At 35.6% G+C, this 12,280-nt stretch overlaps 1 protein-coding gene across 2 annotated transcripts; it reads left to right on the forward strand.

The window, feature by feature from the left end:
- LOC109713847 (O-glucosyltransferase rumi homolog) lies at nt 2,747–8,422 on the forward strand. Of its 2 annotated transcripts, XM_020238086.1 has the most exons (7): nt 2,747–2,848; nt 2,959–3,186; nt 4,831–5,540; nt 5,779–5,971; nt 6,839–6,903; nt 6,979–7,189; nt 7,778–8,422. In XM_020238086.1, the coding sequence occupies exons 2-7, from the start codon at nt 3,019–3,021 to the stop codon at nt 8,141–8,143; spliced, it is 1,713 nt and encodes a 570-aa protein (XP_020093675.1). In that variant the 5' UTR covers nt 2,747–2,848; nt 2,959–3,018; the 3' UTR covers nt 8,144–8,422. The 2 variants fall into 2 exon arrangements, with proteins under 2 accessions (XP_020093675.1, XP_020093676.1); XM_020238087.1 differs by lacking the exons at nt 2,747–2,848; nt 2,959–3,186 and adding an exon at nt 4,544–4,628.

Raw genomic sequence — 12,280 nt, forward strand, 5'->3', positions numbered from 1 at the left:
CATAGTTCAGAAAATTTAAAAATATGTTAGAATTTTTCTATTTCAAAATTTTGAACCAGTGATAAAAATCGTTACCAAATAAGAGAATTTTGAATTTTAGATACTTTGAAGCATCAAAATAGGTCCATCTCAGCAAAATAGGCCTTAGTATGATATAAGTTTAACATTTGATTGTGTTGCGAAGAATTTAAAGTGAGATTGTAAGAGTACTAAAAAAAAATCAAATTAAAAGAACAAAAATGAAAAAAAAAGGAAAAAAAATTCAAGTGGTGGCAATGGCTTGTAGTCAACTTGGCCGGCGCTCCGGTACAAATTCTCCTGCCTTTTCAAGATTCTCTTCTTCTTTTCAAGATAACGAAGGACGGATAACAATCCACCTTCTTTTTTTTTTTCTTTTTTTTAGAAATAGGTAGCAAGCTACCTGCTTCATTCAGGCTGTTATCACAGTTGTTTCTGATCCTTTAATATTCTATATATACGTAGATTCTGTTGAAAATTTAGTACTCGCTATAATAGCAAATTTTGAGAATTCATAATTAGTTCTGAATTTGACTGTTGTTGAAATGTCGAGTTAAATTTTTTATTACAAATTTGTCTTCTCGGCAAAAACTGACACAAATAGAAAGATTTGGATAAAATAAAATTCATTAAACAAGAGAAAAATTATACCCGACTCTTTTTCTAAATAGAGTAGCTTTAAACTGTGCCCTTTTTTTGAATCTCTCTTATGTTTTTCTCGTTTTCTATAAACTCAGAACATCTCTCTCATCCCGTGCAACCGTGTACAAGATATATTAATGACCTACGACTACGAAAGCTGTACTCGTCTTCTTGCACTCATGCACCGGGTGCAAATCATAACCATCTTGACACACCATGTAGGTATGCCTAAGCTGTAGCACCACTAAAATAATATCATATATATTATACTTATAGCTTATAATAAAAACTATCCAAATTCTAATCTAATTAGATTTATACCCTCTAATTAATATCTAAGTTCAAATTAATTTATCTCCAATCAATTTAAATATTTATTCTAATCCAACTAGAAATCAACCATATATAAATCTAACCAAATCCTAACATATTCAAATCATAATCTACAAAATTGTAAGTAACTATGATTAAATAAAAACTAGTGGAGCTATAATCAAACCACCCTAATTTAGATCGTTAATAATTATATTGCTTACCATATTTCTTACACTCATACAAACAAGTTGATAATCGATGGTCGAATTCTTAAGCAAGGATGGAAAAATTGTGTAGTAAGGAACTGCTTGCGAAAGATCACAAAAATTAGTTGTAAAATAGATTAATCAACTACCACATATTTTCCTAGCTCGGAAATAAAGTGTTAACAATTCAGAGTAGTTGATTGTTATTCAAAAAGGCAAATCTAGTGTTCAAAACTTCGAGTCATAGTTATGTATTAATATCTAGGTAATAAAAATAATTTTGAGTCTCAAGCTTCTGGAATTTTATAGTAATAATAATAATTTTAGAAGGATTTTTAAAAATTTTTTTTTTTTTTGAGAGAGAAAGGTAGCACGCTATCTGCTTCATTCATTTAGTCAATAAATTTGGCTACATAGAGTGAGACAATAAGAGGCTCTGACAAAAAAGTAAATAAATAAATAAATAAGTAAATAAAAATTAACTACAAACGTCAAATCAAATACTCAAATAAAACGAATATCGCACCGCTCTACAAAACTCAGCCTACTCCTTTGTCAGTATCCCTATACGTTACCATCCGCGTCTAGAGTTTTAAAAATAATATTATTTTTTTCGCGTCAAATCGTCCATCATGTTGCTGCCACGGGTACTTGCGACTTCAGGGCGTCCCCTCTCTCCAGTAGCTTCTCCCGTAGGATATTGAGATTTCTAAGTAAAGTTAACTAACTATTCATGGTAACTCAACCCAAGTAATCACATGGAACAAACGGAGATCCCTTTAGTCATCGGTCACTACCATAATAAATGATCATTTGACCGACCTTTGGTCCTCATTACCATACCTAGACCACTAAGACCAGGCATGCAAATATGTCTTATTGGAAGGTTCTTGATCTGCTTGCATTAATTTTACGTTCATTGAAAAATATGTTTGATAATTTTTAGTATCAATAGTTATTTTTTTTATTTTAGTAAAAAATTTATAATTTTTGAATAGAAAAAAAATCGCACATAACAACAAATCCGAGCTCCTCAAAAGAGCTCCCTATAAATTTTTTTTTTTTTTTTTTTCGTGCAAATGAAATGGATCTGCCAAAAAGGGTTTCCCACCTTAAGTCATCTTTTCTCGGCGGAACTTGATGGAGTTTGAATATGAGTAAATTTTTGGCGGCAGATTATAGATAGTGTAGACCATCACATTAGGACGGATTTAGAAAGAATCTTTCGCCTCCCGTTTTATTTCCTTAAATGAATTTGAATGAATTAAAAAAGAAATTAATTTTTTTAATTTTTTTTACTTTTATTTATCTACTCATTCTAAATAGATTAAGATGGGAACTCCGTTAATTCAGATCTATATATTTACATTCCCAACCACCACATACGGACCTGAACATTGAATCCCATGAAGTGCTCCTTAACCATTTGTAAATTTCGCTCTACAAATTAAAAGTGTTCAACAGCTGTAAAAAGAAAAGGAAAAAGAAATCGCAGCTAACATGTACATGTGGCCCCCCTCTCCTCGCACCGTGACAAAAAGCAACCCCACACTCGTAGACTCTACTTATGAGCCACAAAATCATACAAAAAATATATAGTAACAATAAAAACACACAGAAGAAGTGTTCTCTAAACAACAGAAAAGCAGGGTAGCAGCAAAAGAAAGGTACAACAACAACAACAACAAAATTATTATTATTATTATTATTATTATTATTATTTTCATGTTCCTCTAATTTGTTGAGAATTAATTTGTGTTACAAAATTCGTGCTCAGGGAGGAGGGATAAGAGCGTGGAATTTGAAAGAGAAAGTGATTTTCCGGATATTTACGGCGATGGCGTCGAGGGCTGCGGCTGCTGCGGCGGCGGCGGCGGCGGCGATGAGTCGCCGATTTACGAAGAAGTGGAGAAGCGCTTCTCACGTAAGCAGCGCCGTGTTTCTTTTCCTCCTCGCGCTTCTCCTTGGTGCAATTGTCTCCGCTCGTTGGATCAGTGTCACGTCAGTAAGTACTATCGGTCTATCGCTCTTTCGTTTACTCTATTTTTTTATGATAAATTATTATTATTTTATTTGAGACATGTACATTCCCTTCTTATTTTAGAGATTTTACAAATAATATTTTTAAAAATTTTGGTCATAGTGTCTAAATTATTGAAAATGGTCGCCGGAGTCCACACCTGCCACCGCCGTTAATGCGAGAGAGAGAGATGGCATTCTCGCAAAAATACCCTTACACGTTTATGAAATTGCAGAGACGTCCTTAGATGGCTACCAAGTAAGGATTGTTACAACATTTCCTACAATTGAAGGGATACATGTGCAAAAAACTGCCAGAGTCATTTATGAATTGGTTTGGTTCGGCACCGACCGCTGTCCTGGACGAGACAGCTCAACCGAGAGGCCGCCACGTGTCTACGGCTCTCCCCCATGCTTAGGAAGAGAACCTTCGATTTGCATTAAATTACGAAATTGCCCTGCCTCTGTATTAAGGTTTCTAGATCTGTTAGTTGGGTAGGTTTGTCACGCACGGTGTCCAAAAATTATTTTTTTTTTCCTTTTTCCTTCAATGCTAAAGGTGGAGTATGAAGTTAATTTTGAATTTTAAAAGCATTTTTAAAAATTTTTTGAGTCTTTAAATTGTAAAAATGAGTGTGCGCTGTGATATATACACTTTTGATTAAATTTTATATATACCTAGCTAGTATAGTTTGAGTCTTTATAATGTTGGCTAATATAACGTGATATTCTTAAATTTTCGAACTGTATATGTACACCAATTAATTATAGTAGCTTTATGAATATATCAACAGCTGGTACAAATTGTACAAAGTGTTTGAGAGACACTTGAGAAGTTAGAAATGCTGTTGCAGCAGCGTTTGTGGGATTAATGTGAAGTTGTTCAAATGTCGTGATCTTCGCACAATTTGAAAAGAAAAAGTGTGTTATTATTTATAAAACTTTTATGTTTCACGTATAATTGTAAAAGAATAATTTTCGGTAAAAAAAAAAAAACTTTTTTTGCTATAGGGCAAACCAAATATTAAAATAATAATAAAAAAAGCTCATAAAAGAGTTTTTAAAAAACCGAACACGGCCTACGCTATCAAATCTTGCAAGATTTTGTGGAAGTGTGAAAAAGAGTAGAGCATATGATAGCATCCGCATGTGAACACATAAATAGTCCCAATCAAGAAAAGTAAAAGAGAAAAAAAAGAGTTTGATTTCTCTTCACTTTATACCACAAAGCTTGATATAAATGGGATACTTAAATTTATCCAAAATATATAAAAAAAATTGATACTTCGTGATGATATTTATATTGAAGCAATGAAGGGTTGATTCTATGCTTAGTAGGATAAAGGATATATTTTACACTATTTTTGGAGAGTTTTGTGCCATTTGCCACGAGTAGTAGCAATTTCCTTTTTTGACATTTTACATGAGGTGACTCCACTGAATTAACAAGTCTCAACTGTTTTCAATTTTTAAGATAATACGATATCAGTGTCCATCCTAATTAAATTCCTGAAGTTCAATAATTTCAGCAGCAATCTATGTGTCTGAATTTTAATTTTTTTATTTGCCTCAACTTAATTTCTCAATTTCTATTATTTTGATCACTAAATTCTTACTATATATTTCCCAGACTATGTTGAGCACCACCACAACCGTCACCGCCGCTGCCGCCGCCGCTGCAAACCCCATCAAACCCGAATCCGTCGCCGCTGCCACTGTGAAGCCTATCAAATTCAAATCCGAACCTAAACTCGATTCAGAACCTGAACTATTCGAGTCCAAATCTGAATCCGAATCTGAACCTGAATCTGAGTCCAAAGGGGAGCCCAATCCCACGCGGCTAATCCCGTTGTCCTGCTCCCGCGCAAACGAAACTTCGACCTTCCAAAGTTGCCCCTCCCCGCCCCTGGAAATTACGAACGTACCCTCAACGTCCCCTCCCGCGCAGCCGCGGCAGCAGTGCCCCTCCTACTTCCGGTGGATCCACGAGGACCTGCGGCCGTGGCGCGCCCGGGGGATCACGCGCCGCGCGGTGGAGAGCGCGCGCCGCACCGCCAACTTCCGCCTGGTGGTCCTCCGCGGCCGCGCCTACGTCGAGCGCTACCGCCCCGCGTTCCAAACGCGCGACGCGTTCACGCTGTGGGGCGTGCTCCAGCTGCTCCGCCGCTACCCGGGCCTCGTCCCCGACCTCGACGTCATGTTCGACTGCGTCGACTGGCCCGTCATCAACGCCGATCGCTACCGCAACAAAGCCGCCGCATCCCCGCCGCCGCTGTTCCGGTACTGCGGGAATGAGTCCACTCTCGACATTGTCTTCCCCGATTGGTCCTTCTGGGGTTGGTTGGTAATTCTTTCTCTTTCTCGAGAGCTCATTCGTGTTCATCAGTAACTCTTCAACTTCAAAATTTGAATGCGTCGTTTATCTTTATTATACAATTCATAAAACTATAAAGTTGGCATAATCGGAATATTTATAATCAAAAGGAAACTAATCGAGAGGCGTTTTGTAATGATTTTTATTTTGTATCTTTTCCGAGTTGTTATATTGATTGAGTGGGGGGTTGTGTAATGACCGAAGGCCGGAGATAAATATAAAGCCATGGGAGGAGCTGAGGAAGGAGATAGAGGAAGGGAATAAGCAGGTGAAGTGGATGGACCGAGAGCCGTATGCGTATTGGAAGGGGAATCCGGCGGTGGCCGAGACGCGGCAGCAGCTGATGAAGTGTAATGTCTCTGATTCTTATGACTGGAATGCGCGAATTTATGCTCAGGTACTTGTAGCCGCACCACTGCCCCTGTAGTATTTCTCTTATAATCAAGGCACATTTTGGGCTCATTTTTCTTTTAACACTTTTAGTAGCCACTAAGAGGGAAAAAAAAACGTTAAATTGCAAAAGCAGTTGCAAGGCCGTTTTCTTGGGAAGCTAACGAGCCGTTTGGTTAGATGTAATTATAAATATAGTGTAATTGAAAATACATGCAGTTGAAAATGCAGCAGTTATAACTATATACATCATATTTGGTTGGATGTAGTAAAAAACGCTGTAACTATAAATAATTTATTTGGTTGCATGCAGTTGAGAAATAAGTTTTAAATTTTATCATTTTATATATATGATGGTGAGATTACCTCCAATGTAAAAAAAAAAATTATTTTTTGTTTAAAAAATATTTAAAGAGGTAAGGTTACCTTCTGTTTAAAGTTATACTCTCCAACTGCTGCAGTTGGAATTGCGGTCAATTTGGGCGTAGTTCCAACTGTTGCAGTTGGACCTCCTTCTACAGTTCGTACTATAGCAGTTGGAGTTAAATATATCAAAACAAACACCGAATTTGTATTTGCATACAGTTACAACTGCCGTGTAGTTGCAACTACATGCAACCAAACGGCCCCTAAATGCAAAAGCTCCAACTTTAAGGTTTTGCCTTCAAAGCCTAGAGACTCTAATGGGGAAGTAATTCCAAATATCTGGGCCGAACACGATTAGGCACTTAACATGTTCTTATATATCTCTGAAACTAGTAATATAGCTGGTTTGACTTTTGATCACTTCAATTCCTTTCCATGTCTCTTCTTGTGCCTTGTGACGCTGAATATACTCGTATAGAGATCTCTGATTTTACTAAAATCTTTGTAGGATTGGCTCAAAGAGACTCATGGAGGGTTCAAGGAGTCGACATTGGCCAGTCAATGCATTCACAGGTAACTCACAAGTAATTACTCGAGTATAGAAACATTAGATGAGAATCATGAATTACGGGCAACGATGAATTGCAGATACAAGATTTACATCGAAGGGTCGGCATGGTCGGTTAGTCAGAAGTACATTATGGCATGCGATTCGCTGACGCTGCTGGTGAAGCCGAACTATTACGACTTCTTTACGAGGGGGCTGATGCCGGTTCAGCACTACTGGCCAATAAGGGAGGAAGACAAATGCAGGTCGATAAAGTTCGCAGTGGACTGGGGCAACTCTCACAAGCAGAAGGTAAATTTGCGTTACGCCGACGTCTTATACTGGAGAACCATTTCAAACTTTTCAGTAGAGTATGTTGTCTTAAATGGGCAAGCATTCTATCCTATGGCCGAAGGTCATGTTGGTCCGAGTCATGTTCGAAATAACGTGAGGCTAGGTGGGTCGAGTCATGTTCAAAGTGACGTGAGGCTGGTTGGGCCGAGTCACAATTGAGACCCATGAGCGCTGTATCTGTACGCTTTAAGTGAATTGGTTGTGTATTTCTAATAGCTCGAGCCTTTGGGATTAATCGTTAGCGCCAACGATCCGACAGAGAGTATGATGTTTTGTACATTATCCTAGAACATAGAAAAGCTATATTTCACAAGAACATATCGAGAGAGTTATCTTTGTATTCCAATGCTAATAATTTTTGACATGTACATCATATATACTCATGTTTCTGTAGCATAACTAAAGCTGTAATACTAAACACATTGCAGTAGTTAGCTTCACAGCACTCTCCTTTATTTTGTTTCTGCTACAAAAACAATAGCTGAGTCGCTTCGCAAGGTTTGCATAATGATATCAGGAATGTTGCTTCTTTTTTTTTTTTGGCAGGTGCAGAGCATTGGAAAGGAAGCGAGCGACTTCGTTCAAGAGAATCTAAAGATGGACTACGTCTACGATTACATGTTACACCTTTTAACTGAGTACTCTAAGCTCCTGCGATACAAACCTACGAAGCCGCCTTTGGCCGTCGAGCTGTGTGCAGAGTCCATGGCTTGTTCGGCGGAAGGGCTCGACCGGAAGTTCATGATGGATTCGATGGTGAGCTCTATTCGAGATACGGGCCCTTGTGAGCTGCCGCCTCCTTTCAAGCCTGCAGAGTTGAAGATGCTGCAGAGGAGGAAAGATGATAGAATAAAGCAAGTGGAAATGTGGGAGCAAAGAGCTTGGGAGAATAGGCCGAAAAAGAAGCTCTAAAGTTCATGTTGTTTCTGCATATCTACACACAGTCGCATTGAGAACGAATTGAGTCATTAAACTTTCACAGGATAGTTAGCAATTTACACGCTAGAGAATTTTCTGAGTGATTAAAAAATATGTCACTGTGTGATTCTATTCTCAGCTCGAAATAATATGTAATGGAGAAGTCGTTAAATGAAGATATTGAAGAGAAAAGAGTACTTGGTTTTGTTCCTGATTTCTTAGTTGAGACAATGCAAGTGAAAAATGATATTGTTGGGCAAGTTCCTCGCAGTTTATCTTATCTTAATTTGTGATGCATAAGTTAGTTTTTACTTCTTTGAACTGAGAGTGAAATGATTGTGTGGGGATACGCGTTCATACTGTGTTTTTTTTTTTTTTTTTTTACTTGCCTATTTTTTTAGTGGAGTGCGCAGAGAATCATTTTGTATTTTACCTTGTATTTTACAGTAAAAAAAATATATATATAAAAAACAAAATGAAATGCAACCGCTTCTTAGACTAATTAATAAGAAGTTTTGGCTATAATTAAAACATGTTATAGTCGATGTAACTCAGGTTCTTAAAACTTAGTTGTAGTCGATGTTTCTTAAGAATTAGGTAAACAAATCAAACTAGTACTCGGCCCACTTTTTGAATACTAGAAGAGGGTGGATGGTAAGATTACGCAGCGTTGATAATAACACAAAGTTTTTTTTTTTTTTTCTACAGTGCTGTAAACCACAAATGTGCCAATCACATCATAAACAAAATATATTCGTAAACCCCACTTTTATTTGTAAATCTTATATTCAAATCTTTTAAAGGCCAAGATTTTTTCACCTATCTTAATATTTTAGATCATAACTGAACTATAAGATATACAATTTACCATAGAGTACATAAGCAGTTTTTTTTTTTTTTTTTTTTCTGTCAATTTATGAACAGCTGATGAGACAATGATGGCGAAAATGATTTGGAACTTTTTGTTGCTGACACAAGCAAAAGCCCAGGGAAGGACAAACTAAAGTTAGAGGGCCTGTTCCCATCAGGGCGCACATGGGTTAGTGTTGATCTCAAGGGGCCAGCAGAGGATGGGGCTCCCCAACCTAAAAGGGGTGTTTTCAACTGAATTTCTTATCCAGGTACATGCAAGTTTGAAACTTTGGTTGGTGCAATATAGCTGTACCCAAATATAACAGTTGAAATTACAGATGAAGATCTAAGTAAGTGGAAGTACAACATGAGAAACGCACTACTTTTGCCTCGAGAAAAAAAAAAGAATAAAAAAAATCTAGCTATAATGCTTTTGAGATAGCGTTTGGTTCCGATATAAGTAAGAACTAGTTTTTACAGAAATAAATACAAATATGAAGATAAAAAAAATAGCGTTTGGACAGATAATATGGAATAAGAAAAATAATCGGTAGTTATATATAGAAAATAAAAGTATTGGTGAGAATAGTTATACCAGCTTATTTCAGATATCCGAAAACTACTATTTTCGAAAAAAAAATTTATGTTTGAATGTAAAGACGGGAATAAGGAGTTATCCCTCTCCTTATCCCCCATCCAAATGCTGCAATATAGTTTATACACAGCCAAAAGGAATAGGGGCAGTAGCAAGTTGGGGCTCCTGTGCGCCCACTATTTATGTTTCTCCATTACACACAAGTATACAAATTAAATGGTCCACGATGTTTGCTTTTTTTTTTTTTTGGTGTGTGAGTTGTTACCTAATTGCAATTTTTCGATTGATTATTCATCCACTCAAGGGACCCAGTGGTCTGAAGCTTTTGCTTGAAGATTATTCAACACTTAAAAAAAAAAAAACCATTTTAAACAATTCACTTTCCACCCATACGTATTGTCCTTTTCTGTTTGATTGTTCATTTATTTGTTTGTGGTTTTTCCCCTCTGTTTGTTTAACTTAGGAAGCAAATCCGTGTTTACCACATACCATTAGTACCTTTTAAGCCAAACTATCTTAGAACATTCGTATCTTTTTTTCTTTTAATCTTACAGTGTAAATATTACGTAATTTTTTTTTTTTCTTGGACTTTGAAATTATGTCTGTTCCAGTTTTTTTTATTTAAACTGAAGGGGAGACATTTATAACTTGTAAGGAATATATAATAAGGAAGCTATTAACCAATATAAATTTCTTTTAAAAACATGTAGATCTGAAGATCATTTTACTTTTTCTTCTTCTTTTTTTTTGTGGGGGATTGGGTTGGGTGGGGGTAATTTATCCAATAATTGTACTGTCCTTGTTAGGCAATTTCGCTCCACGATTATTTAAGTTGTGGGTAGATCCATTCATTTTCACTAAAAATTAGAGAGGGTGTAAAAATAGATAAAACTAACTGGGCTCCAGTTATATATATATATATATATATATGGTCCAGTTATGGTGTTTTTAAAAGCACTACGTATTTGATGCTTGTAAATTTTTCGCCATTAAATTTATTTTTTTAATCATTTTCATTCTTTATATATATATATATATATATATATATATATATATATATAGTTGGACTGGGATACTATTAGTAACAAAATTTTATTGTTGCTATCAGTTTTTTAGCCTTTGGATCAACTCTTTTCATTATTTCTAACTATTGGATTAAATACTATAACCCAGTGGGAACCACTCAACCCTAGAGGGACCACTCAACTCTAACCGACTAATATCATTCTGACTCTACAATTTTTTATCCAAGGGTTAAAAACTTGATAGCAAAATAAGCGTTTTACTATTAATAGTATTCCAGCCTAATTCTATACATATATATAATTAAGCTCCTATACTTTGAAAAGTATGAAATTATTAGTACTAGTAGGTTTTCGGCCCCTTAGACTAGAGAATATGCGGTTAGAATGATAATGGTCCTGTTAGGATTGAATGTGTGGCTGGTTGAATAGTATAATCTAACGGATAAAAATGATTGAAAAGGTAGATCTAATAACAAAAAACTTATAAGCACAAAGTGTTTGATACTATCAAAAATTTTATAGCTCCTCTAACACACTCTCTCTCTCTCTCCCTCTCTCTCTCTCTCTCTCTCTCTATATATATATATATATATTAAATATTGTGTTTATCAGCTTATTAGATACCATCGTACTATAATCTTTGTAGCAGTTCTTTTATGTAAAGCAATGAATTTCNAAAAAAAAAAAAAAAAAGAAAGAAAAGAAAAGAAAAAAGAATTAGGTAGCAAGTCCTTTTACGGACTTGCTGATAGCGAAAGTTTTCATCTTTGAATGCTATGATGATGATGTTTTTTTGGGGTGGGGGGGCGATGGCTATCCAACATCTAACAGCTGGTAGCTATACCAGCTAAATGACTAAAATTGACTGGTCATATGAATATAGATATACATACGTGGACATCAAAAGCAACTAATAACATCTAGCAAAACAAATATCTAATAAGTTTATTCTCATTTTGGGCATGTACAAGGTGCCTACCATTCGTGTGCAAAGCACGTGCCAAATGCTAGAGTGACGAGCCCAAATTTCATAGTTTCTTGTCACAGCAAAATAGAATTCCTAAACTAATTAATTAATTTTCCAATTTAACTTTTTTCTAATCGAAAGACTAAATAAATAAAAGTCAAACTTCAAATACCACCTCTAAGATTTCACACTTTCTAACTTTAGTATCTCGTGGTTTAAAGTGTATAAATTTAGTACCTTGTGGTTTCATTTCACATTTTTCGTCAGCTCGTTCGTTAATATTTTGCTAAATTATATTAAAAAAACTTCAGATATCTTACCTATGTTTATCGAATATTCACTTTAGTATCTTTTAGTTTTAACTTTATCACTAATTTAATGAAAAAAATAGTGAAAGAAATAATAAAAAGAAAAAAATAAAACTACGGACACTAAATCGATACATTTTATACTATAGGATACCAAAGCGAAAAAATAAAAATCATAGGAGTGGTATTTGAAGTTTTTTTTATAAATAAATGTATTAGATCCTTTTATGTTACTATGCTTCTGATCTAAGAACTCTGTATATATATATATATATTTTTCTACGAAGTTGGAGGCTCAAAACGCTCTACTAATAAAAGCACAAGGTAAAGTTCGAATCCTTGATCTTGAATATCCGCCACTAACTAATAAGAGTGTGGTTGCTG

Source organism: Ananas comosus, linkage group 8 (genome assembly GCF_001540865.1).
Source record: "Ananas comosus cultivar F153 linkage group 8, ASM154086v1, whole genome shotgun sequence".
NCBI lineage: Eukaryota > Viridiplantae > Streptophyta > Magnoliopsida > Poales > Bromeliaceae > Ananas > Ananas comosus.